This window comes from Enhydra lutris, unplaced genomic scaffold, assembly GCF_002288905.1.
Source record: "Enhydra lutris kenyoni isolate GAN:26980312 unplaced genomic scaffold, ASM228890v2 scaffoldscaffold20, whole genome shotgun sequence".
NCBI lineage: Eukaryota > Metazoa > Chordata > Mammalia > Carnivora > Mustelidae > Enhydra > Enhydra lutris.
This window is the reverse complement of record NW_019154104.1, coordinates 28,724,684-28,752,663: the sequence shown is the minus strand read 5'-3', so window position 1 is coordinate 28,752,663 and position 27,980 is coordinate 28,724,684. Positions and strand designations below refer to the sequence as shown.

The following is a 27,980-nucleotide window of genomic DNA, read 5'->3' as shown; positions in this document are numbered from 1 at the left end:
GCCCATGCAGGCACGGGGTGGGGGTAAGAGCTGGTCCGTGAGGGCAGACCCCTGGGGGCGCTGCCTTGGGTGACATGGGGTCAGGTCTGGGGCTTGCGAGGCCGGTGTCCCTCTGCTGCCTGCCCCTCAGCCCCCAGGGCCAAGGGGAAGAGCTGCCTCTCGGGGCCCCACCTTCTGTGTGGAAGAAACAAAACGGTCGTTTCACAACAGGTTTATTTGGATAACTGACCGAAGGAGCCGCGTCTGTAACCAAGATGGAATTCACAGTATGTTGTTACATTCACACTTAAAAAATAGATCTCTATGTACAGGAATTTGCAAATTGATGTAAACATACATTACTTTCCAAGTACATTTCTCCCTTTCTCTCTGGAAGAAAAAGAACAAAGCCATCCAACAAGGCAACCCCTTCAAAATAAGATTAATACAAAGGATGTAAATATCTCTAAATCAACAAAGTGGTTCGTCTGACCTATTGGGTGTTGGGAAAGAACGTCACAGAATGAAAGCGATGACAACAGCCTGACTTCAGATGGAACTGGACTATTTAAAATGGATTTTCCAGGAAAAATAGGCACTGATTTCTAGAAGGAAATTCACTCCTTACTGAAGCTATTTCTTGAGCCAATATGGCTGGTTAACGTTTTCTTGAGTACAAGGAACCCAGTGCAGGACTCCACCAGCTGCGACCAAGTGTGCGGTGGGACCGAGACTGGCACTGCCCAGGCTATGCTGAAAGCCACCGGCCCCCTTCTCCAGACGTGGAGGGCCGCGGGTCCGGTCCGTTTCTTCCCATACTGCAACTCTCTAGCATTAGATAAGGTACCCTGCTGCTTACCCACTTAAACTACTCTTCAAGTTGATTAGAAAAACATTTGTTAAAAAAACAAAGGGGAAAAAAAAGGCATCACGTTATCTCATCCAGGCTGCCCGCCCTAGCCCCCCAACTGGAGGCATGCCAGGTGGGGGGATGGGTGGGGGCACAGGTGGCTGTCCTCCTGGGGGGACAGCTGGAGGTGGGTAGCTAGCAGGTGGCAGGCCCAGGCCTGGAGGAGGGTGAGGGGGGACTGCGTGGGTGGGGGGCAGGCGTGGGGGTGGGGGTGGAAAGTTGGGGTTGTAGGTGGGGGGAGGTGGGGGATAGCCAGGAGTTGGGGGAGGAATGGCAGGTGGGGGGAAGGAGGCTGGGGGAGGGGGCACTGGTGGTGGGGGCGGGTTGGGGGGGTAGACATGTGGGTGGTAGGGCAGGTGAGCTGGCGGGCCGTAGGCTGGGGGCAGGGCTCCGTAGGAGGGGCCCTCGGTCTTCATCATGGACTGCAGGCTCTGGTAACCCTCTCCGGACATGTAGGAGCTGGTGGTAGACATGCCGGTCATGTAGCTGGAGGGTGGCGGTGGCGGCGGCCGGTGTGGCAGCGGTGGCGGCTGATGCACGGGGGCTGGGTGGGCCGGAGGAGGAATCTGGACTTTGGGAAGGTCACTGGCATCCACAGGGCCCGGGGGCTCTGCCTCGCCTAAGGGAGCTGAGAGGGGAGGCTTCCGGTCTGCAGAGGAGAGACAAGTTAGTGCCTGGCCCCGGGCTGGCTCCTGGGTCTGCTTGTGCAGGGGACATGTCCACTGATGACCTCAGGGTGGGGAAGGCCACCCCGGAAGCCAGGAGCTCCACACAGCAGTTCTCATGCTCTCCCCCACCCTCCCCCCCTTTCTCGCCCCCATTATAGCACTGGTAGGGCTGCTGCTGCTCTTCCCCCAGGGCCAACTTCACAGAGAACAGCGAGCAGCCGTCCCCTCTGTGACCAGTGCCTGATGCCATCACAAAGGACCCCCCTCCACGCAGCATGGCCAGGTCTCCCTCCCTTGGTCCTCACCACTCCGGCCAAGGCAGTGCCTGCAGTGCATGGAGCCCCTCCTGCTAGTACAGATGGGAGTGGGGCCCTTTTCCCGCCTGTCTCTGCCTCTAGAGACCATGAGGCCAGGGCCACGTCACCTTACTGTCTGCAGCACCGGCCACACAAAGCCTGCGAGTTGGTCAAGTGAATGAGGCAACATTTAAAAAACACAATGAGCAAGTCTCTGACATTCCCGATGAAGCCACCAAAGGAGAAATTCTGGTTCAAGTTTACTAAGAGAAGGGAGATCAGCCCCCAGTGCGTACTCTCAGGGAGAACTGCTGAGCTTTGGGGGGCTGCCCTCCCATGGGGCTGCCCAGCGCGGCCCCCCGCTCCCTTCGTCCACAGCTTCACTGCACACATTTTCACCTGCGATTCCCCTCTGCAGTCATGACCAGACACCTGGACAAGGACACTGGGGACACTCCACCAGCGGAGGCCGATCACTGAGGAAGTGTGTTCTTTGGGTAATTCCTATGGCGGCCCAGAGTCAAAGACAAATCATAGGAGCCAAGATCTCAGGGTTCAGAGAACACAAGAAAGTGAGGGCCACGAAGGGGGTTTTGGGTCTCCTCGCACTTGGCCTCGTGTGCTCCCTGGAGCTCAGAGCAGCCCCGATCACACAGACGCGCATGTGTCATGTGCCCAGGGTGGCGCTGCGGTGTCTGCAGGGCCCTCACTGCTCCTGCCACGTGAGTGAGGACAGCAGTTCTGGTTGGCTAGGACATCTCTCAGCGCCAGCCATGGCCCTGGGGCCTGGCCTGAACGAACCAGCATGCCCAGCCACGTCAGAAGGTCAGGCATGCCCATGGAGAACTGTGTGTGGGCTCTAGGGCAGGGCCAGTGGCCTCTTACATCCGAAGCTGACTAGGGAACACAGAGTATGAACTGGAGGCCTGTGGACAAAGGGTCCACCACCTCGAATTCCTCCTGGGTGTCAGTCTAGGGCGTCTGGGTCCACGAACACGCTCGTCCGTCTTTGAGATGTCACTTCCTGTCACACCGTGCTGCTGCCTCCACAAGTCACCTGTTCACTCGCCTGTCCTCTGTAACCGAACCTGGAACGAGTGGTCTCTCCAGGTACCTGCGCTGCTCTCTTCATCCTCGCCCTGACACCTGCCACCACCGGCTGCCCTCTGAGACATCCCCGGTGACCTGCCTCTTCCTGCCTCCCACGCCTCATCAGGACCTGCGGCTCCCCGAACCGCAGACCCCTGCTCCTGCTGAGTCTTCTTTTCCATCTGCCTCCCCTCACCACAGGCCCCTATGAATCAGTGACGGGACCTCGCTGGAATGAGCGCCTGTGGCCTGGCCCACCGACCCCTCCGCTTCCACCTCTGCCTTCAGCACCTGCAGCTGCCGGACTCCACTGCGGCTCCCACCGCAGCCCTTCCGGCCCCCACTGCCTGCCACCGGTGCCTTCACCCCTCCTGCCTGCTGCCCGTGCTGGGAGCTCTGTGCGTTCTGCGGGGCTCCCGACACCATGCTCCGGCCGCTCCCGCCCCACAGTGTGCAGCTCTCCCTGCCTTGGGCTTCCCAGGACCCCACACCTCTTCTCAGCCACACCCCGGACAGGCGATGGGTCCGCGCCTGCTTACGGAGGGACGCCACGAAGCACAGAAGTGACCCGCTGTAGGTGTCTTTTTAAGCAGGCTTCATCCTGGACCGAGGACTGTAGGATTTGTCCCAAAGTAGCAAATGATGCCCCTACTTTCCCAAATCTTCTAAAGTGCTAGGACGGACCATAAGCAGAAAGAAATAGAATGTGTGGTACCTCTGCCACGGGCACACGGCGGTAGGAGCCCAAGGGCGAGCCGCTGGGTGAGGCGGGCTGGCCCAGCGCCGCTCGGAACACATACAACTCCTGCCCACCCCCTGCCTGCTCCGTCCTCCAGAGCGCTGTTCCAGGAAGAGAATGCTACGTCCCTTACACGGCTTCTCCCCCAGGTTTACGTGGCACCAAGGAAGCTTCCTGGTTCCGAGTGCCGGGTGGGAACTCCACGCTTTATTCTCCACTCAACTCTGAGCAATTGCTCCTTCCTCCAAATGTACCTGGACGGCATCCCGCCACCAGGAAGCAGAGCGAGAGAGACTGGGGTCTAAGATCTACAGCAATCCTGCCGGGTCAATGTTCCTAAGTTGTCAGGGCTTTGTCTTCCTGAAGCTGATTCTACATTTATCCTGCGTAGTTTAGCTTTTCTACACATGACAGGCCAGAGAATATCCAGATACACCTGGAATTTATAACATCCTCAAAAGATCTGGTTTGTGCACCATATTTTGAAAGATACTTGGTCACTATCTTCTTTTAAAATTCTGGCTTACCAAGTCTCCCTTCTATAGACTTGTCCCAGGCCTTCCCAAGTCAGCCCTCTCAAAGAGCAGACGGAAAGGCCGGCCCTCCCACACTGCTCTGAGCAGACACTTACCTGGAGGTGGGTGGGCCGGAGGCAACGGAGGGTGAGTGGTCTCAATTTTGGGGATTTTAGGTGGTGGTGGTTCTAAAAGAGGAAAAGGATATTGAAAAACAACTTATACTTCTTCATGTGAATAAACATGTCATAGAAGACAAAAAGGAAGAAGAAAAAGGGAAATGTGCCATTCATAAATTTCTTTGGGGAAAAAGAACCAATATAACCAAGACTTTAGGGAACTTGAGGAAGGCCTCAGCAAAACCATTAGGTGCTAATCCTTTCACCAGAACCAAACAAGTCTAACACATCCTCCACCCCAAATAATCAGCCTGCTGGCTTCTCACAGCTGTTTCCACATCTACCCAACTCCCTTGCGGACGGTCCTGGACAAGGCCTTCTAACAAGGAGAGAAGCAGAGTACCATCTCAGTTATGGGGTGTATGTCTGTCTGTTTACCGGGTCTACAGGACTAGAGCAGTCCTATCACCCAGCCCCGAGGGCTCACGGGAGAAACCACCACCTTTGTATTCTTCATTGGGCACATTTTAAGTCTATTTTCTTCCTCACAGACACATGCTCCCGTTGGCAGCATGTCAGAAGCAGGACATTAAGGACGTCAGGAGAGATCTAGAGGCTGCAGGCCACCAGCATCCACAGCGACAACGCTAAGCCAGGCTACACCAAGCCCGGTATCTGGCGTTTATGAGGGCAGGGAGTAGGGAGAGTACACCTCATGGAAAAAGAACTCTCGTCTTTGTGCTAGCTTGTATGTTTTGACGCTTTCTTCCAGAAACTCACATTATTCTGGCTTCTACACTGTTCTGAGGGGATTCTGCTCTAGCGTCGCTGAGCCTGTCCTGTTTCCTCTGTTCCAAACAGGCCGAATATTCAAAGTTTGGGGATATGTCTGTCTGTATTCGCCTTCTGGGGGATCAAGTCCCCTCTCCTCTAGGTGGACGAGCTGTAAATCTATGCCTCCGGCTGCTCTCTCTCCTAAAGCCGTGGACCTGACTTCTGAGCCCCACCCAGCAGCTCACATGGCGCCTTCCCCATCTCTGCTGTGACCGCTATCACTGTCACATCAGATGCCCACCTGCGACCTGCCCCCCAGCCAAGCTGAAGCTGTCTAGATCACCGCTGCCCATAAAGAGAAGAGCCACACTGGTGATTTTAAATTTTCTGGGAGTCACCTTAAAAAGATGTGAATTAATTTAATATTTAACCTAATGTATAAAAATTTGATCACTTCAGTGTGTAATCAACATAAATATTTATCGTTAGAGTTTTTACACTTTTTTTCTTAGTAACGCTTAGAAATCTGGCATGTATTCTGCACTAAGGACACACCATGATTTGGGATGGCCACACTTCCAGGGCTTGAAAGCCGCCTGCAGCCAGTCGCACGGGGCAGACAGCTTGGTCAAGGTCCTACCTGTAGGCTGTGTCTGTGTCTGTGTCCCTCCGTTTGTGGGCCCCAGGCCATTACCCTGACTGCCCTCACCACGTCCCACTCAGAGACCTGCGAGCGCCTCCGCATTCCCAGCCATCTGTCCTATAACTGCCGCCAGCAAATTTTCTAAAATGAACTCAGACTTTGCCATTCTCCTGCTCAAACATCTTCAGTGGCTCCCACCAACTATGCACACATCCACACTCCCCAACATGGACTCTGGTTCCAGTCACACTTTAGGTCCCAGCAGAGCTCCTCCCTTTTACCTCTTCATATAGTAAGACCTCCTCTCCACCTGTCCCAGCTCCTGTGCCCTCTTGCATCCTTCCACCTACAGGCTCAACCCCCCAGCTCAGCTCCAGGTGCTCAAAGGCCAGTCCTCCTCCAACGTCACCGCTGGCTTGTTTCTGCCTTATACAGCACACCAGCTCAGCTCAGTTTATATCCGCATGGCAAGCAGCACAGCCCGATCTTGGGTCTCACACTTACTTTCTGCCCAGATGGAGCAGAAGAAAAATTCACCTGTACTGAACTCAGCACTTCCCCAAAGACCCTGAGAGAAATGTAGCTTTATTGTCACTTGAAGATCTCACAACAGTTCAATAAATCATTCACTGAATTCCCACCCTGGAACTAAGCAAAAGAGAAACAGAAATGAGTAAACACTGTTGTGCCTTCCAAGAGTTCAGCACATCAGGGCCCATGACACATGGACAAATGCTTCTAAATTTCTGTTCTGTGATCTTCCAGATTTTACTCACCCTTTCCACTTGTTTCCAATGTAGAAATAAATTAGCCAACTTTGGGCTCTACAAAGAAACCCCCCAAACCTAACCCTAAGCGGTATTTAAGAGAGGTCTGGCCCACATAAGCAGCAGGGCTGTGACACAGGGTGGTTCTCTGGGCAACAGCACCGCCTGTCACTGCCATCCTGTTTGCCCACCACTCTGCCACTTGGTGTTCAAGATGGGGACCCCAGGCCCCCATGTGTCTACCGCGGTGGGCTGAACCAAGCCTCCAGAAAGGAATGCTGCTGCAACCCTCCTCCCACGTTCATGATCACATGTGTACGCAGGCTACTAAGTACACGTTTATCGCTGCTCCTATTTTTTGATAACTTTGGTCCGAATACAATCTGAATGCACAGGGCACTTTTCCTGGCAGGCAGGGTGAAGTTCTGGATGGACTGTAATGATAAATTTTAAGGGTAATCTAAATCTTGCAGAAACGTTAACTAAGAATTTGAAATTTTGATAAACAGACATAAAAACTAAAAAAGCCCCCTTAGAATGGGAAGTTACCTGCTGCTTTGTTCTCTTCTTTGGGAGAAACAACCTGTTACAAGAGATAACGCACACGTGTTAACCAAGACCGGGAGTGCAGGAAGAACAAGAGATCCCAGGACCTAACGAACTCGCAGCAACAGCTGCTCCAGCTCCACACAAGAACCAGCTCTGGCTGAGGGCCGCAGGGCAGAGACACCTGAGAAACCGCCCTCTGCTTCCTTCCTCCTTCCCTTTCCCGGGTCAGACGGGAGCCCCGAGGATTTCCAACAGTGGCTTCCGAACAACACTAAGTTTCAGGGCCTCTAACGCGCTGGCCTAAATTCAGTGAGTGGTTTGCTGACATGCGTTTGTCCCTCATGGTCTCTTCTACTGGCCAGCTGTTGCTGTGAGGAGAAACTTCCACAAACTCTCCACATCACTCAGAGCACCAAAGAGAAAAGCCAGAGAGACTGGAGACACTGATGTTAGCAGGTAGCACACAGACGTGATACCCTGCCGGTTAGCGGGACACACACACACAAACGCAGGCAGTGGTGGCTGGAGGGGGATGGAGCCCTCCCCGGCTGCCTGTGGCCCCCCTCCTTTGACCGCAGTTCTCAGGCTCCCCGTGGATGTGCAGCCAGAAGGAGAGGTCAGGGTCCCCCCTGGCTCAGTGTCCTGCATGAGTCCTCAGAAGATCAGAAGAGGGACTGTGCTTGGTTGTGGGGTTGGCCACTCCCCCACCCCGGAGAGCCAGCCGCTCCCAGGGCCACCTGGCCCACTTACCACGGCTCGCTTTGCTGGGCGGGGAGGACTGGGCTGTGGGGACGGCTTCTTGGGCTGCGGGGCCTGCTGCGGCGGGGGCTGTGGGGCGGGCGGCTGTGCATCCTTCTGCTGTGGCTGGGGAGGGTCGGAGCCTTGAGGTGGCTGGGGCGGTGGCACTTGTGGCACTTGTGGTGTAGACTGGAGAGGTGGGGGCTGCTGCAGCTGGTGGGGTGTGTGATGAGGCATCTGTTGTTTTCCTTGTGAGTACAGATCCAGGATTTGGTGGCAGATGTCTGAATGATGGACAACAATTACATTTGTCACAAATTCATCCGCCTAGGGAAAAATCAACCCATTTCCCTTTCAGCTAGGATTCCCCTACAGGGACCAATGAGAGGGGATCACCTCTGCAATTCTCCCAAACTCTGCTGTGCACAGTGTGGGCAGAGCAGATGTTAGGAGAGAATGAACTAATAAGGGTGCTTCTGAAGAATGGCTTACATTTACCTGTGTGGGGAATTCCCTTCTTGGGACTTGAGGCTGACAGAGAAGGATCCCCCAAACGTGGAACCCCCTTAGGAAAGCCCAGCATGCCAGTACCTTCCAGAACGTCCACCGGGACATCCTGCACAAACTGCTCCCACCATCTCCTATACATGGGTTTGGAGGTCCATTCTTGTATTTCGAATTTGCACAAACGTCCTGCGAGATACATCACTGCCACTGCTATGATCTCTGGTTCCCACTGCAGTGACAAGGTCGTGCAGAGACTAGTTCAACAAGAAAAAGGGGTGACGTGACTTGGAGCAAACAGCTATGTTATCCAATGAATGGAGAGCAGATGCCACATGTAATGTCAGTTTGCTTACTCCTCTCTAAATGACCACATAAAGAATTAGAAATAAAAGCAGCAAGTTTTAAGTCTTCTAAAGTTACCAAAATAAGTTACTTTAGCCACAGTTACTAATACGTTCCTTGAAGAATCAGAATGCTAGTACGTTAAAAAATTGCTGTACCACGAAATACAAATGAACAAGCTTATGTCCGTCAAACTTGAAATCCTTGTCACTGAACTGTGCTTTCAAATGACAGCAGCTCCACACAGAGGCCATCCGTCCCCACACACCACCTCAATGGACCCCTGGCTCTAAGAGCGGCAAGGCTCTAAAACCATTTTACAAGGCATTCTATTTGTGCAGAACCAAACGGGTTCTAAGTATTTAGCTGTCACAATTCTCTGGTGTTCTGGACTATGTTTTAAACTGGGGATGACATTTTTGCTTCTTCTATCCAGACACGGCCGTGCATCCCTCTGCTGGGAGGCCGAATTCCTGGATGCTGGCCCCATCTCTGCCATTAGCTGGCCCTTCAGGCTGGGTGAGTCAGAGTCCTTGACACAAACTAGGGAGCCTGGATTCAATCAGCCGTAAAGTGCCTGCCTATTTGAAGAACTACAATTAGACTGACACTTGAACACATGTACCTGTCATTTACAAACGTCCATGCCATTTGAACCAACTTTTGAATTTTGTTTTTATCACCTAGAAACAGGAAGAGAAAGGCAAATTAGTAGTGATAACAACAGTGAGAGAGTGCATAAAAAGCAGCATTTAGTTCAAATCCACTCTGCGCTCAGCACCGTCCCAACACACAGCAAAGGGCTGCTGCCTGGGAACGGAGGGCACACGGGTGGGTCTGAGTTCTATCTGCTCTCTTCCTACACGACCTGCGCTGAACCACCGTTTATGGGAAGCCTGCTCCAAGGCAGATTTTATTAGGCTATTTAAAAAATTCTGACTCATTTTCCTGCCTCCTATCACTTGGCAACTGAATCGCAGAATCTGGCTATAGCTGACAGGAAGCGGTACTAACAGCTACAATAATACCAGGCTGTCTGGGAGCCTGATGTCCCGGGCACGCACACTCACATACCCAACTCGTCTGCTTTCAAACTCTTTGGAGAAGCATGATCTGAATGCCATCAAATCATGATAAAGACTTGATTTCATAGTGAAAAGTTCTTTAAGTAACTTTCCCCCCTTACCTTTGAGTTGTTTTGCATATTTGAGGAGGAACTGGTACGGGTGTTCCACCTGTAGATCAAACTTTATGGTCTGGAGTAGGATTCTCTCCAGGACCATCACTTCTTCCTAAAAATAAAATAACAACTGTTGGGACAGGATTTCCATCACAGGTCGGAAGCCACATTCAGCTTTCCCACTTCCTCTCTTCTAGCTCGATCTTAGCATCTCTTTTTCATTCCTTCTCTCCTCTGCCCTCCCAGGCTTTCACCTTGCTCAGAGACAAAGAGAAATTCTGAAAAGAACTAAAAGGAGGAAGATGAAACAATCGAAGCTGGTTTTTTAAAAACAATGGAAACATTCTTAGGAATATTATATTTAATCTTTAAAAGATTTTTTTTTAAAAAGATTTTGACAGAGATCACAAGTAGGCAGAGAGACAGACAGAGAGAGAGGAGGAAGCAGGCTCCCTGCTGAGCAGAGAGCCCCATGTGGGGCTCAATCCCAGGACCCTGAGATCATGACCTGAGCCGAAGGCAGAGGCTTTAACCCACTGAGCTACCCAGGTGCCCCAAAAGATTTTATTTTTTAAAAGTCATCTCTACACCCAGCATGGGACTCAAACCGAGAGTCGTAGGCTCCCCCAACTGAGCTTGCCAGGCACCCCGGAAATGTCATTATTCTCCATATATGAGCCCCTCTTTGCAAAACAGACCTTCACTTTATAGACAATTTAACTTTAGTTTCTTTCCAGACTTCCATCAAAAACCACAATCCTTCAGGGATTTCTACTGAAAACTTTAAGCAAATGAGCAATGACGATGAAGCAGATTCATGCAAACTCAGACTCAGTATATGTATGTACTGATGTACTCAGTATGTAGTACTCAGTACTCAGATGTATGTACTCAGTATGTACTGATACGTACATACACAGCATGTGTGTTTTTACAGAATATGTCGTCACTTTCTCTTCTAGCAAACTACATTCTTAACCTGTCCATACACACAAAACCTTTTCTGATTACTCGTGTTTGTCTCCTTCTGTCCGAGGATCAAAGGAATGTCATGTGTGGAAGGGAGGGTGCAATCATTACTCCTTGTTTTCGCATGTCACCCCCCTACCTACTTTTTAAGTATAATTTTCATTTTCCTGTTTCCAGAGGACAGTTTTTCTTCAGTCTTAATAATAACTTGGCTCTCACATGGGCTTTGCTGGAGGTTGTGGGGCAGCACCTGAGGGTCTACACGGGGTGGAGGCACTTGGTCCTTCCAGGAGTCGCGAGAATGATGCCTGTCTCACATAGGAAAGGAGCTTCCTATACAGCACCGGTGGGACAAAGGCACTGAAATCACTCATTTTGGAAATGTCCCTGACAGTGGCGGCCACTACTTTGGTTCCAATAATGAACTTCATTTTTTTTATTTTTAGAGAGGGAAAGAGAGTGTGTGTGCATGAGTGCAGGGAGGGGCAGAGGGAAAGACGGAGTCTTACTTAAGCAGGCTCCATGCTCAGCGAGGAGCTGAGGCAGGGCTTTATCCCACAACCCGGAGATCATGACCTGAGCTGAAATCAAGAGCTGGACGCCTAGGTGACTGAGCCAACCAGGCGCCCTTCCAATAATGAACTTCTTGATGGCATTGTCCTTGGGCACACAATGGGTGCAGCTGGTGTGGTGAACAGGCTGCGCGTGGCCATGGTGCTTTTTGGCACAGCACTGTTCCTTCTTTTGTCGGTCATCTTGGCAGTAATGACTGGTGGCAGTCCCCCCACACTTCATTTTAGTATCGTTTCACTTAGTATCAGTCCAGAAGAAAAGGAAGCTATCAGTGTTCTGACTGGGAACTTATCAAGTCCTAGGACAATTTAGGGAAAATGGAGATTTTTAACTTTGAATCTTTTTATCAAACATTTATTTATTGGAATTTTTTCATTCCTTCAGTGGTTTTAAGATCCTTCCCTCAGCTCCCATGGTTTCCACAGTTTCTTACAAGGCTTCATTCCGGACGTTTTATTTTACTGTTGCTATTGTAAATGGAATCTCCCCTTTCACTGTGCTTGGGAACTAGTTAACACCCACAAATAGGTACTTCCTGAGCCCGGCCTCTGTGCAGCCTGGCCACACCCGGCACTGAAAGACAAGGTGCATCCCTGTCAATGTGGTTCTGCGCCGACAATGCCTTGTTTACACCTCGGAAGACAGGGCTTGGTAGAGGCCCGAAATCCCATCACCAGCAGGTGCACAAGTCCATTAACTCCAGAAAGAGAAGACGAGCCGGGAGAGCCGGGAACGGCTTTCACACTGAGGTTGGCCTCACTTGACAGAACACAGACGGTTCTCTCAGATTAGCTATTCCAAGCAGCATGGCAGGACAAAGGTTCTTCTACCCTAGCACTGCAAGCATTCTCTCAAGAAAGCTTTCTAACATCTCAGAAATTTCCCCACAATATAAAACATCCTGCTAACCCTGGTGTGTTTTTGCCTGGTTTTGTCACTACCTGTTTCCCAGAAGACGCACCATGACTTCTAAATTAGAAACAGCCTTTCACCAAGTGCACCTACAGGTTTGGAGGCTGTGGCCCATACAGTGTTACAGGATAGCCCGAGGCCTGGCCTCCCTTTATGTTTCCAATATTCAAGTAATGGGGTAATGATAGGTCTGTGTGCAACATCCTTCCTCAGGGAATCTTCCCTCAGCCCACGACACTTGTCTGGGGGGACCCGTGCAGGTTCCCAGGTTGAATGCCCTCACTACACTATTAAATGATCTTTTTATAGCATTCACCACAGCTCATAATCAGATAGTTATGGGATTATTTCATTAATATCTATCTCAACTCCACTACAAAATGCTCAAGAATGGCAAAGGCCACGTCTATTTTGCCACCTGTTTTAGGTCTAGGGCCTCACACAGTGGCTGGAATAAGTATTTGCTGAACACATGAGAAATTAATATGATGGGGGGAACCACACAGTTGAAGCAGAGCTCATTAGGGCACAAACGACCCACATGAGCCGCGATCTTCTTTTTCCTAACTGCTTGCACGCCTCCCCCGAGGAACGGGCCTGCGCACTCTCCTCTCAGGCGAAGGAAATGTCCTCCACAGGGGCTTCACTGCTCCCAGGTCCAGGGTACTTTCCTGTGGCCTTGTACTCCAGATCGTTTCTGGGGAGACTGCGCATGACAGGAAAGAGGGGCAGGTTTCAAAGCCCCTTTGTCCACTTGGGACAGGCTGGGCCCTGCTGTGAAAGTCTGAATAGCATGGCCATTCCCCTCTTCCCAACATCTGGGGCCCTGGAGCTGCAGACCCTCTACCTCACTCCGTATGACCAGGTCCTGGTTTCCAGGTCTGAAAGTAGAGTGAGTGGGTAAAGGCTGAAGTCAAAGGGGACTTCTCCAAAGGCACCTAGGACAACACACACCAGTGTGCTGCGCGTGCCCATAACACATTCGCACAGCTGTCTGCTACGGCATCAGAATCAGACACCCACAGGTAACCGATGGTTACATTACTTCTATTAAACTGCATTTTGATCATCGTTAGCAAGAATTTCTAACAGACTCACATTTTCATAAACAGGTGAACAGATTTATAAATCAGCAGAAGGAAGAGAGTTAGCCATATTGACAATACTTATAGAGTTGTGAGTACTCATCACAACCACAATATATGCAAAAGCATTCTGAGCCTCTGTTACCTCCTTGAAGCAAGGAGAACGAACATTTCTTTTTTTTTAAGATTTTATTTATTTATTTGACAGACAGAGATCACAAGCAGGCAGAGAGGCAGGCAGAGAGAGAGGGAGAAGCAGGCTCCCTGTTGAGCAGAGAGCCCGATGTGGGGCTCGATCCCAGGACCGTGGGATCATGACCTGAGCCGAAGGCAGAGGCTTAACCCACTGAGCCACCCAGGCGCCCCTAATACACACACCTATCAGCACTGCTTGGCAGACAGCGGTGTCTACTGTGGCGGGCAACAGCAGCGCGGGAGGAAAAGCAAGAGCAGATGGGGCCGAACCTCCCTACCCCGGCCAGCTCTGCCCTACCTGCGCCTTTTAGATTGTCACCGTCCAACGAGCAGCTGCTGAGCGCCCGCCCCGCCCAGCCTCTGTGCCAGGAGCCAGGCAAGACAGACGTGGTCTTCGCTCTCTCAGATCTTACAGTTGACGAGCGGGCAGTTCTCTGCATGATTATCCGGTTAAAATCTATCCCACCACCAGCGGCAATCACCGTTGTGAAACATGACGCACAGGAGCCGCGAGGGTTACAATGGGGGGACCCTGGCAGGAGTCAAGGATGGAGGAAAGCCGCCCCCGGGCTCTGACAGTGGCCTTCCTACAGCTAATGACAGCATGTGTACAACTATCTTAGTACCGTCTCCTGACATTGTCAGGGACTGTGGGGAAGGGACAGGATGGATGGTATGTCCAATAGCAGTGTCTCGGTGTCTGAAAATAGTAGCAAATGTTAATACTTGCCAATATTCTTAGGAAGCAAAAAGACACACAGCATAGGCAGCCGCAAGTGCATGTCCATCTGTCATCTGTACTTTCTGCCTGCCCAGAGGCTGGCTGGAGACGGGCCCCTGCCATCACTGCTGAACCGAAGAAACCAAACCACTTCCGGGTCTACGAGTGCTAATGGTCATGAGGGGACTTCTGTGCATATCCAATGTGCTCTGGCCCCCCAAAGTACCCAGCCTTTAGCTGGGTGCATTAGCAAGTGCTTTAAATGTAGGCCCCATTACCTTCCTTCCTCTGACAGAAGCAAGCATGAGTACCCTCTGCAAGGGCCCCAGGGCTCAGGGGACTGGCAGATCCAGGGGCCACACAGGGAACTTTACCACAATGCCACTACAAGAAATCAAGATTTGAAGGCAAGAAGTTAAGATTCTTACCTTTGGGTCATCTCCAAACTGGCCAAATTGTACATCATTTAATAAGCTACGAGCTGTTTTGATGATATCTTTACATTTTTTTGGCGTTTCTTCTACTTTCCCAGCCAGAAAGAGACAACAGGCTCCAGTCACCTAAAACGGAAACAAAATCTCTGGAGATATTGTTAACAAAACTTACGGAGAAATAGAAGCAAGGATTTTTGCCTTCCCAATTTGACTTCATAAATTATTTTAAATCTAATTTTCTAAAGAAAACAACATGCAAACAAAGTAGATGCCAAGAAGGAGAAGACTCACAGAAACAAACTGTCATTTTATATCACAGTCTTAAAGATAACGGCTCCCTGAATAGCAAGCTTTGCGGCAGAAAAAGAGCACAATAAATGCCTGTCCTGTGGAATCCATCCTGACACCACTGCCCACACTTTCTCTCCCTGCTGCGATTGCCCGGACCCCCATGCAGTCCCTACACCACCAGCCTCTCGCTGCTCAGCTTCTGGCTCGGCTTCTGGCTGTTCTCTGCCTGCGCCTAACTCCTCTGCACGTCCCTGTCCATGGGACCCTGAGCGCAGTGGGTGTCAGACGCTGTGCGGGGCAGCAAGCTGATTCTGCTACAGAATTCTTCCTTCCGCTAGAACTTCACAAACTAGTGTGGAAGACGGGTACAAAACTCGGTAAAATTGTAAGAGGAAGAGTCTCCAACAGAGGAATTTCCTGGTAAGACTTCTGTCATCTTCCTCCCGAAATCCTTCGATACCTTCACAGTCTACCTACTGAAGTCAGATTTCCCTGGTCAGGCTTTCAAGGCTCACTATGGGCTGATCCATCGTACCTCTCCACCGTTCCCTTCCTGCCAGATGGACCCCTGGCTGGGCCAACACTGAACATGCTTCCTGGTGTCTAGGCTCATGCCAGCTTCTGTTGGACTAACTGCTCTGCCCCATTTTGGCACGTCTACGCCCTACTTGCAGTCGAGGCTTACCTAACTGCCAGCACCTTCTCGCTGCCATTTTCCCCTAATCCCGCTAAAACGTAATTAACCTCTCCTTTGAATGCGCCAGCCTTCCTTCCTTACCTCTCCTATGGCTTCACTATTGACCATGTGTTCTGTACATGGCACACTATGTATCCTGGCTACTTGAGGCAGGTTCCCTGTCTGACTCTCCAAAGAGTATAAGACATACGGCATTTTTAAGGAGTAACTGAAGAATGAGTGATATGGCATAAAGAACTTCTCTTCCATCTTAGCCTTTTTTAGTGGGGTCTCAATTATAAGCCCAAATTTATCTTGTGAAAGGTAAGAAAGAAGTAAATTCCACACAAAGTACAATATGATTATGGTCCACAGTGGCCTAAATAAAAAAAGATTTAAATATAGTTAATTGGAAAAAAACAAAAACTCCCAACTTGATTGCTTATAGAGAGCATGTATTATATAAAAATAAATACTTTCTGGAAAAACAGAGTAAAAAGAGACTACAACCAGTCCACTAAACTATGAAAATAATAACATGTGATAGAAAATTATAATAAAACTCAAACACTTACATATCTTGGGAATTGCTTGAAGGAATGAAACATATAGAAGCGATGAAAATAAATTATTCCAGTTGCCAGGGTATCATAGTGACTGTTGCTCTGGTTAAGTACTTTACCAAGAATTTTTATTGGTTATGTTTTTAGTTAAAAGTAGAAAAATAAGGACAAATAATAAAAACAACCTCAGTGTTAAAGTACATACTATCTGTGGCCAAGTGGGCAGAGGGGGATCTTAGGGCGTCGGACACAGCAATTGGCAAGTTGAAGTTTACACTTACAACAAGGCCGGGCTTCACCTTCCTTTAGGTATACTTCTACTATAGTCACTGGGCCTGGTGGCCACTCACTCAACGGCTAACTCTACACATTTAAATGATGAATGGGAAAGAGAAAACCCCTGAAGAGCCAAGTAAATGAGAAGTAACATTTAAATAAAAATATTTAAGTCGTTAAGTGTCTGCCTTTGGCTCAGGACATGATCCCAGGGTCCTGGGACAGAGCCCCACATTGGGCTCCCAGCTCTGCAGGAGACCTGCTTTACCCTCTCCCACTCCCCCTGCTTGTGTTCCCTCTCTGGCTGGCTGTCTCTATCAAATAAATAAAATCTTAATAAATAAATAAAAATTTAAGAACTGTTTCAGTACAGAGACAGTACTATATACTTTGTCTATAATATCTACTTTAATTCTTAGTGGTGGTGCGGTGGGCAGTCTGTCTATAAGAGATTCCAGGGAGACTCAGGATACAGTCCCAAGCGTGTGCCCACATCGAAGATGAACCGAGCCCCCTCTCGGCGGTACCGGGCCTCAGTGGCTGGATCGAGTCCTTCTAGCTGCGAGGGTGTGTGAGCCAAGTCTTTCTTATCCCAGTACCAACATGGTTTTGTGTGGTCCAGGTTTGCTGAGGTTACTGAAGGGCTTGAATTTTCTTTATTCTCCTTCATTTATTGAAGTAGACTTGTTCTTTCCAAAAGATTTTCTGAAAATGTTAGAACCCTAAAAGAGAAGCAACAGCAAAGCAGGAAAGGAACTTTCCATATTAAACAATCCCGATTATTATAAACAGTCTACAGTCACAGATTATACTTAATTTTGGAACAAAATTTCCCAGAGAGGCGACACTACTGAATGACTGATACAAGCCCAGGTTCACCTCCAAAGCCAATTTAACACCTAAGTGACCCACACCATAATAAATTCCAAATTTCATGGTAGCTTATAAGGAAAAGCATTTCCGTCTCATGTACCTTTCTGCCTTTCTTCAGTAGCCCCAATCCCCTCATGTTGGTCTAGTTCGGTTCTTCAGTAGAACTTGGGCCTGTCTTACCCCATACTAAAAAGACTTATGCTTTAAAATTATCCATCTCTTCCATTTACCACCCAATCAAAATTCTGCTTTTTTGGTTTACTTCATTTCACTTAGAAAAGCCACCTGAGGGGCGCCTGGGTGCTCAGTCATTAAGCATCTGCTTTCTCAGGTCATGGTCTCAGGGTCCTGGGATCGAGCCCCACATCAGCCTCCCTGCTTGGCGGGAAGCCTGCTTTTCCCTCTGCCACTCCCCCTGCTTGTGTTCCCTGCTGTCTCTCTCTCTGTCAAATAAATAAAATCTTTAAAAAAGAAAAAGAAAAAGAAAAAGAAAGCCACCAGATTGGATGATTTCAGATCTGCATGAGTCACTGAACTGAGCAGTACAAATCAGGTATGGGTGCAGTGATTTTGAGGGAGCGGGTGGAAAGAGGTGGCCCTCAAGGGAAGAAGGAGTTCCTTTAATATGTTCTAGCTTTCTCATCCTCTTTTTCTCTAAAAGTGTCAGCTGGGGTGCCTGGGTGGCTCAGTGGATTAAGTGTCCGACTCTTGCTTTCATCTCAGGTAGTGATCTCGGGTCATGAGATCGAGCTCTGTGTCTGGCTCTGTGCTCAGCAGAGAGTCTGCTTGAGATTCTCTCTTTCTGCCCCTCACCCAGCTTGTGTGCACGCATGCGCGTGCGCTCTTGTGCATGCAAATGGATAAATCTTTAAAAAAAAAAAAGGGCCCCGTTGAGAAAAGAAAATAAAAAATAAGGACTCTCATCAACAGGTCATTGGAATATGTAAACTGTAAATGTGATCAGAGAATAGCAATTTTCGAATAGGCTAGGGGAAGGATTTTAGAGGCCGTTAGAACCAGGTTGGTCTGCTCAGCAAGAATATACCCGTTCCCTATCTAGGGTCTGGGCCAGAGACATCAGTTACTCTGGAAGCCTAACCTCTTCTGTGTGCTGCTTCATTTCTGGAGGGAAAGGTGATACAGCAGGCTGAGTACATCCCTCCTCTTCCTTGTACCTGGGAACCCTAAAAATCTGATCGTTCCTCCAAAAGGAAGAAATTAAGTTTAAGGAGAAGCGCAATCTTCTTCAACTAACATGTACTTGTGTGTGTGACAGAACTGGGCAATGACTGGGGGTTGGGGGGCGTCAGTTAACCTAGGTAAATATGCAAAGGGCACAAAGAGATGATCAGTACATATGAAGAGTTCACAGTCAGATGTCATACTGGGATACACTTCTCAACTCGTAGCTGGCAGAAAATCTAAAAGCGTGACTACTCTGTTGGCAAGGCCAGGGAGAAGCAGGCAATCTCCTATAGCGCTGGTGGGAACACAAAATGGAACAACTCTCACAGAGGGGAATTTGGCAATACTTAACAAAATTGCATAAGCGTTTGCTCTTTTACTTAGTAATCCCACTTCGAAGAATCCACTCTGAAAATACCATTACAAGTATGAAACAACATATGCACAAGATTCTTCACAAAAATGTCATTTATAACAGCAAAAACTGTAAACAACCCAAATGTCCCTCAATACGGCACTGGCTCAATAAAATACAGTTTTATTACACATCAACACTAATGGTGTACCAGGCAGGCATTAAGAGACTGAAAAAGATCTTCCTTTAAGTACTGGTAAGGAAACATTTCCAGGATCAGCCAGACACAAGACAGTGTAGAGAGTCCATGAGCATACATGTAAGAAAAGAGGAGAAATTAGAATAGACATCTCTGGTTTTGTTTTTTTTTTTTAACTCATTACAAAGAAAAGGTTACTCTAGGGAACAGGGAAGAACAGAATGGAAAGGACAGGGATGGGAGCAGTACTTCTCTGGGTATACCTTTTTAGACAGCTTTGACTTTTTAAGGAATCTTTTATCTGAAAATAATTATAGATTTACAGAAGAGCTGTAAAAGACAAGAGAGAATTCTTGTATACCCTTCACTCTGTTCCCTCCAATGTTAGTATCTTATGCAGCCACAGTACATTTACCAAAACTAAGACATTAATTTTGGTACATTATCAACTACAGCCTTGATGCAAAGTTTGAGTTTTTCCAAAAATCCCTTTTCCGTTCCAGGATCTAATCCAGGATGCCACACAGCATTTAGGAGCCATATTAGTATCTTCTGGTAAGAGTTTCTCAGTCTTTCCTGTTTTTTCATGAGCTCACCAGTTCTGAAGAGAACCTAGGGTGACTGAAATGTCTCTGGTTTAGGTCTGTCTGATGTTTCCCAGGAACAGCCTGGAGTTCCGAGGAAGACTGGCACAGAGCTGAAGTGCTCTTCACCTCACCTCACATCCTCCTGCTGATATGAACCAGGAACACTTGGTGAAGATGGGGTTGTGCCCAGTTTCTCACTGTAAGCCACTATTTTCTCCTTGCCATTTTCGATTCCTTACAAATGAATCACAAGGTCTAGCCCGGCCTAAAGGGCAGGGGAATTAGGCTACATCTCCTGGAAGGAGGGGTATCAAAGAATGTGGGGACACAGGTTATCATTACCACAGTAATTAGTAAGCATTTTAGAGAAAACATTTTGCAATGCAAAATACCAAGCAAATTACCTGTTTTTCTTAAAATTTTGCCTATTAATTTCAGCATTCATTGGAGGATCTTGCCTGCAACAATTATCACGGTGCTCTAATGATGCCTTTCTATTTCCTTTCTTCCTTCAACGTTATTTGGTTTCTTTTTAAAGAAAGATCTGTTCCTTCTCCCTCATTTATTTATTCAATCATTTACTTATATTAGTATGGACTCAATAATATCTGTTTCATTCTTTGAGTTATAATCCAGTATGATCATTATTTTGCTGCCCAAACGATTCCAGCTACAGCCCCTGGAAGCAGCTCTTACAGGCTGGGTTAGGAGTCCTTCTGCTACTTTGCTTTCAAATCATGTAAGTACTGAACATATTCATGAACTTAACTAAAAAGAAAAAAGCAAACCCTAAAACTCAAAATAAACCCAGTGTATAACAAATAGGAAACAAAACCACCAGAAAATCATCGTAAGTAATTCCTGATCTTGCTCCATCCTGAGTGAGATATATTCTGAGAACTAAAGAACTGCAAAGAAATCCTAAACTTTCCCAGTAATGCTTTGTTAGTACTGGCATTCATACTGTTAAGTGTGTGTGTGTGTGTCTATTGTAGGATAAAGCAAAGATATATAAATGTTAATGTTGTTAGGAATCAAGATTTTCAGCTCAAAGGAAACATATGCACAAGATCAAAGGTTAAGGGATAACCTATAAGGTCAAATTTTAATTGAAAATATCACAATAAATCATGGCTAAAATACACACACACATACACAGATATAGATATCTCTATCTATATATATCTTAGCCCTGTCCACTGGAAGTATCTAGAAGCAATGACACTCCCATAGTCCGAAACACATCAGGGCCCACATCTTGTTACCCTCTAAAAGGAACCAGGTCTCCACTCTCCTTTCTGGTTTGGGGTAGGGGTCTGCCTGGGATGTGTTCAGACTAAAGAAGCTTACAAAAAGACAGAGGAGCCAGCATCAGCTCTCACTGGACAAACTCAGGGAATGTGAATATTAAAAAGAAAAACTGCAAGGATTGATTATAAAAGATCCATGAGTCTTCTTTGCTAGCACTGGTATTAGTTATTGTGGAAAAAAGTACCTTTACCTTAACAAAAACAATCAAGCTTGGCAAAATCAACCACCTGTGGATTCTTACCTCCAGAAAGCTCAAGCTATATCCAAACAAGCTACCTTGGTTAAACCTAACTTCTAGTTTACAGTAAATGCTGGGAGTAGAAGAACAAGTTAAATGGTACAGGGAAACTATTAGTCACATCCAGAAATGGGACACTACCAGATGACTGACCTGGTCGCTTCAAGAGAGTCATGAAAAAACAAGAAGATGGGAGGAACTGTCCCAGATCTGGAAAGACTACAGAAGCATAATGTTCAAACTAATATGTGAATCTTGATTGGATCCTTATTTTTTAAAGAAAAAAGAAAGCTATAAAAGGAATTTTGCACAAGTAGGGAAATTTTAATATGGACTATATATTACAGGCTATTAGGGACTGTTAACTTTCTTAGGTGTAATAATGATATTGTGATTATATACAAAAATGACTGTTCTCAGGCTGGATGAAGTATTTAGGGGTAAAGTATCATGTCTGCAATTTACTCACAAACAGTTCAGCTACAACGCAGGCTTGCACAGTAAAGGTAGTGAAACGTGACCAGGTTTCTGGTCTAGACCACAAGTAAACAAGTAGTCCCTGTACTCTTCTTTCGCTTCATAAAAAGTGGGAGAGACTCAGGTCAGACTGCTTACCAGACCAGGTCCTCCTTATCCCCTCTGGATCAGACTCTCTCAGCAGCCAAAGAATTTGGCTGAATTCTTGAATTTGATTCTTGAATCTGAATTCTTGAATAAATTTGAAATTTATAAATTCAAACAATGTGTAACTGCATTACATTTAAAGAAAGAAAATTTTAAGTGTATGGTTTACTAATGTTCATAAAGTGAACACATTTGTGTAACACCATCCCGCTGAGAAGCAGAATATTGCCAACATCTGGGCATTCTCCTTACTCCTCTTCTAATCCCGAGTCCCCCAAAGATAACCACTATCTTGACATCTATGCCCAGCAACTAGTCTTGCAGGTTTCTGAAGGACTGTGGGATGGCAGGGTATCACTCTGTCTCAACTGTTTTCTTTTGCTCAACATTGTGTTTGTGGGGTTTACCCTTGTTGTTGCATAAAGCACACTATTCATTCATTCATTCTGGTTTTCAAGGGCAATTTGTTCCCCAGGGACATTTGTCAATATCCAGAGACAGTTTTCGTTGTTTAACTAGGCAGCTGCTGCCGGCATCTCGTGGGTAGAGGCCAGGAATGCGGCCAAACACTCTCCAAGGCATGAAACGACCCTCCAAAAAGAAGTAACTGATCCAGAGTATCAAGTGTTGAAGTTGGGAAACTCTGTTGTACAGTATTCCATTCTATGAATAAAACACAACTTACCTATCCATTCTACTGTGAATGAAGACTTGAGGTACTTCTGGTTTTTCATTATTAATAGTAACAAACATTCATGCACATTCTTGTGGAGCAGAAAGCAAGTGGCCAAGTGGCTTGAGGGAATCAACATCTCAAACTATCTGTAACTTATTCATAGTACACCAGTTGGGAACACTGCGTTAGGATACACTAACCCAACAGTTCTGCATGTAGTTACTCATTCAACTATTCACTGAGTGTTTACTACAAGCCAGACCTCAAAGACACAGCAGGAAATAAGACACAAGGTCTCTGCCCTACCACAAGTTTATGCTGTAGTGGTAGAAACAGAGAGAAAACAAGTATGCTATTACTTGTCAGGGAGTAGCAAGTGCCATGAAAAATAATAAGGTATGGTAAGGGGAGAGATGGATGAAGCAGAGGCTGTTTGGAGATTTGCAGGAAGAAAACCAGTTAGGAGACTCTACCAGCTGTTGGAGAAGCGACGAAGGCTTTGTCCTCACAAGATGGTGTTGAATAAAAGAGGAAGTGCCACAACCGGCTGTGGGGCAAAAAAAGTGGCAAGAGATGATTTCAAGTTTGTTTGCCTGACGGAAAAGGTAATACTAAACACACACACACACACACACACACGCAAACGGGAAGAGAAACAGTTAGTTTTGATGGTTTTGATGGGGGGACCTGGGGCAGGGAGAAGTCTGTTTCCAAAAATATTAGGTTTGAAGAACCCGTAAGACATTTGTGTGGAAACATCCATCAAACAGATAAACGGGACCATTGAAATCTGAAAGAACACATCTATTTGGGATTCATCTATATAGAACTGACAACTAAAGTCATGATGACAGGTGGAGGGCTGGAGAGTGAACACAGATGGGCCTGGAACAGAACCGGAGAAAGCAGAAGAATCAGTAAAGGAAAGAAAGGGAAGGAATGGTCAAAGAGGTGGGAAATCTGCGACTTCAACTGCAAGAGAAACCAAGGGATACTGGCCATAAGCCAGATGTGGTAGTCAGCAGTGACGATTGCTTAAGAAAATGTTAAAGAACAAAGAATTAAGGAAAGGTTACTTTGGTGATTAATTTAGAGACAGTGAAAGTAATGGCCGCACAACTCTGTACTAAAGACCACTGACTTACACACTATTTCAAACAGGTGATTTGTATGGTATGTGAACCATCTCAATAAAGCAGAAATATGCACATGCACAAATAGCAGAATCTTTGCAGAAGTGCAATGGGGGAGAAGGAAGACTACAGGGGCAAGGAATGAATAGGCTATGAAACAGGTTATTCTTGTTTATTCAGCATAAACTAGAAGGAAGATGTCTGAATCAAGAAGGAAAAGAGCCACTAGAGGCTGAATAAGCCACTGAGGGGTTCACTCGCTAAGGGATCATGGAAAGCATAGTTACAAAAAGTTAACCTTAGGAAGGAAGCTCTTTCTGAGACAGAGGGAAGGAAAAGTTTGAGGAAGATATTGGAAAAAACTCATTTAAGGGGGAGGAAATAAATCATAAAACTCCACTGGGAAGGAGAGTGCCAAGATACCCACTGAGACGACAGAGGCAGAGTGAGGATAAGGGTTGGGACCCAGTGTGGGTGAAACATGAATGGAAGATAATCCCAGTCCCCAGCAGATAAGCCACAAACAGATTTCAAGCCCGTTGTGCCTGCTGTCAGTGGCCAAAACCCATGCTAATGATCCAGTGTAGGTGCCTTTAGACTCTGGGGCCAAACCAACAATACCTGAGAGGAAGTGAAAATAAATGTACACAAACAGAATAAAAAATAGTCCTCTGAATCATTCATCCCCTGAAAAAGTTCTTACATCAGTTCTATAGCCCTGTTCCATGTTACTCTTTATTTTTTCATGAGACCCTGAAGTTATAGGTTTTCTCATTAGCAGTTCATGATTACCATGAAAATGACAGAGAAGTTTATGAGCTCCACAAAGTAAAAATCTCTCAATAAACAAATAGCATGTCAAAGCATTTTGGCAACACCTTTCAGGAATGTGCTTTGGACATATCATTTTACATGATGAAAGAATAAATGCATTTTTAAATTTAGAATTATGGACACCTACAAGTTGGAAACAACAGTATAAGTCACTAATCAATCTTCTCACTTAGTACAGAAATTCTCTCTAAAATAACAGTAATACGGGAAAGCTCCATAGCTCAGGGGTTAGAGCACTGGTCTTGTAAAATAACAGTAATATTTGGTCACTAACCTTCATCTGGCCACTTTTATTAATGGGATGTTAATTGTCTAGCAGGCAGCCTATAGCATTACACCTTAATTCTTGTATTAATCTTGTATTGATTTTTCTACCTTTCAACAACGCTCTGAAGCTCCTACCTCGCTCTCTAAGCCTTGAAAATACCTTTCCCTTATCTGATTGCCTTTTGAATAGGTGAAGAGAATTTTTCCATTCCCTTCTCTTCTCCAGGGTAAACAAACATCTCCATTTTCTCAACATGGTTTTTAGTGTTTCAAGTTAACCCCTAAACGTTAGCAACCAAAATGGAAAACAGCACTTTTTATATGATCTTCATAGCAAATGGGGGAAGGGAGTTACTAATATTCAGCACCATGTCCATTGTGTGCCCACTGAGACACAGCATGCCTGCAAGCTCTATTTTCTTATTCTCAAAATTTATCGCGGAGAAAACAGAACTAAAGAGACAAGAAACAACTTGCCTAATTCACAAAGGTCTTAAATGGTGGAGCCACAATCTGTCATTAGACGAAGATACTGCTTTCCTTCAATCTGGGGAAAATTCTATACTTCCCTTCCACATATGGAACATTACATCCTAGAATCCTTTTTTTCAAGTCAAGTCTTCCTTATCTCAAATTCACATAATTGAGTTTCTGTAAATTCAACTTGGCAAATGTACCTCTTGTTAGTTTTGGTCTATTGTTTCAACTTTTAAGGATTCCTTATAGCTACAAGTTTTGAGTGCATTGATTAATTTGAGAAGCATGCCTCATATATTTCAAGTTGGTAACAAGAAAGCATAAGACCAGGGCCCTGTAGGTCATCTCTGAAGACCTCTCTTAAGGCTGACATCAAACCATTAATCAACATTTTGGGTTCAGTAATTGGAATGGATATAAATCCATCCAAAAAGGCCTTACCCAGGGCACATTTATCTCTTGTGCCTACTAGGAAAGAAAGAGAGATTACGTTCAGGATCCTAAAGAAAATTGAATGGATCCATGTCTAACAATCCCTCATTCACCACCAGGGCACAGTAAACTTCTAAGAAAAGTAATTAGATGTATGTCACCTGGCTTTTTTTAGTTAAAACTCTGCCAGTTTGAGGGAATCAGCTCTCCTCTCCTAAGTATTCACAAACTCTTTTTGCTCTCCCCAAAATAATCCCCAAAATTTTAACAAGTTCTAGCATCCAAGAGGCATCCATCTAACTGTTCTCTGCAAACACTGAGACATTTACCAGACTCCGGTCTTCTCACTAACTGTGTTTTTTTGATTCCTCAAAACCTATGAACAACAATTTTACAATTTTACCTGTGAGTACTCTGGCATGTAATTTATCTGACCCTAAAAATATGAACTGGATTTAACCCGGCTTAATATTTTTTTTAAAGATTTTGTTTGTTTATTTGACAGACAGAGATCACAAGTAGGCAGAGAGGCAGGCAGAGAGAGGGGGAAGCAGGCTCCCTGCTGAGCAGAGAGCCTGACATGGGGCTTGATCCCAGGACCCTGAGACCATGACCTGAGCCGAAGGCAGAGGCTTTAACCCACTGAGCCACCCAGGCACCCCCCCGCTTAATATTCTTTGTAATCTCCTATATTACCTTGAACTTAATTCCTTTTGGTTGGTTGTCCTTACCCAGTTTTTAGAGAAAGCAAACAAAACGTTTTTCTTCCTCAGCGAACTCCATGCTTTTGAACATAATGTCCTGAAGTAAAGTAGTTCATTTAGTAGGCCAGAACCATGACCAGTTTTTTCTTCAGGGCATTCAATTTCAGAAGTGGCATTTAAGGACCTTATTAGCAACTAGAATGTTTCTTTATTGCTTGTTGGCGCAAACTACCTTTTCAAAATGAAAAAAATGTTAAGTATATTTTATGCAAGAATCAACTAAAAAAAAATCAACTAATATGTTTGAATAATGCATCGCAATATAATCAAAATGAGACAACAACCTCCCCCCACTTAAAATGAGATATCAGTAGTTCTCACTCTGAAGAAAATAAAATAATCCAGGATAACTCTTACATTTATAATCAAGATTATTTAGCAGGCAAGATCCCAAGGACACTAACGATCTTGACAAAATGTCTACTAATACCAGCACTACTACCGTCATCCAGCAATCCAGAAAGCTTACTGCACCTCACGCGGTGTTCTAGGTGCTCCAGGAGTTTTCATTCTAGCAACATCATGCCCACAAACCTTGAATGAGCGCCTAAAACTGAAAGGCACTAGGCTAGATATCTCTAAAGAGCGATTGAGAGCAAGACGCACGAGCATTATCAAGTTTACCTTAAAAACACAGAAGACCACCACTCCCAAGCAACTGCTCTTAGAAACCGTGCCCGAAGTCGGATGATGTAGCGAAGGCTCGGTGTACCTGGCAGTCCAAATTTAGGGAGCTTTACCGACCACGCTTTTGTGCTGGTGGTAGTCTAAGAGCTCCTAGACAAGCTCTGGATTTAGGCCTCAACTTGCTAAAGGACAGTTCCTTTAGTAACAAACCAAACCCGGAAAGGATCGGTTAAGGACCACGTCTCGGCAAGAACGAATCTAATCGCGGAAGTGCCTTTTCCTTATTCCCAGTCCCACCCTGCTACAGGGTTCTTCGGTTCCCAAAGTCGGAGCACCCCAGATGCGGAATAATTCCCGAAGTCCCAGGCCTAACCACCACAGGGACCCGCACGCTGCGAAAGAACTGGTGGGAAGACGTGGGTGGTCTGCGCTTGTGCGGCTCCGAGTGTGCCTGCGCGTGCGGAAAGACCCCCGCCCCTCCTCCCCACCTGCTAGAAAGTCCCCGAACCCTAACCGCCCCTCAGTCCGAGGGTCGCTCTCTGTTTTTAGGGTCCGCGCCGGCCTCCCTGCCTCGCGCCCGTGCCTCAGACCCTCTCCCGAAGCCCGTCCCGCAGCCCCGCCGTCGCCCGCTAACTTCGATTTGCACGGGGGATAGCGGAGCGAGGCGGAATCCGAGAAAAGCGACTCTGCCAGTGGATGGAGGAAAGAGGTCATACCCTACTCCGACCTCCAAGTAAGCGGAGGTGAGCGGCGCCGCCCGCGGTCCGTGGGTCACTCACCCCTCGCCTCAGGCAAGCCCCTTAGCGACGTCTCTCCTCGCCGACTGTGGCCATCTTGGACATGGAATGTCGGGGAAGCACGTCATCGCGCTGAGTCCGCGTCGAAAAA

The 27,980-nt window shown here is 46.9% G+C and overlaps 1 protein-coding gene across 3 annotated transcripts; it reads right to left on the bottom strand.

Annotated features, from left to right (window-relative positions):
* Positions 1-199: 199 nt before the first annotated feature.
* LOC111148499 (cyclin K) lies at positions 200-27,960 on the bottom strand. Of its 3 annotated transcripts, none has more exons than XM_022505096.1 (11): positions 27,872-27,960; positions 16,984-17,232; positions 16,247-16,328; positions 14,699-14,830; positions 9,822-9,927; positions 9,261-9,318; positions 8,378-8,547; positions 7,799-8,070; positions 7,049-7,082; positions 4,313-4,384; positions 200-1,538 (listed from the first exon to the last, which is right to left on the bottom strand). In XM_022505096.1, the coding sequence occupies exons 2-11, from the start codon at positions 17,178-17,180 to the stop codon at positions 913-915; spliced, it is 1,749 nt and encodes a 582-aa protein (XP_022360804.1). In that variant the 5' UTR covers positions 17,181-17,232; positions 27,872-27,960; the 3' UTR covers positions 200-912. The 3 variants fall into 3 exon arrangements, with proteins under 3 accessions (XP_022360804.1, XP_022360805.1, XP_022360806.1); XM_022505097.1 differs by lacking the exon at positions 27,872-27,960 and adding an exon at positions 26,433-26,592; XM_022505098.1 differs by lacking the exon at positions 27,872-27,960 and adding an exon at positions 22,568-22,888.
* Positions 27,961-27,980: the final 20 nt, after the last annotated feature.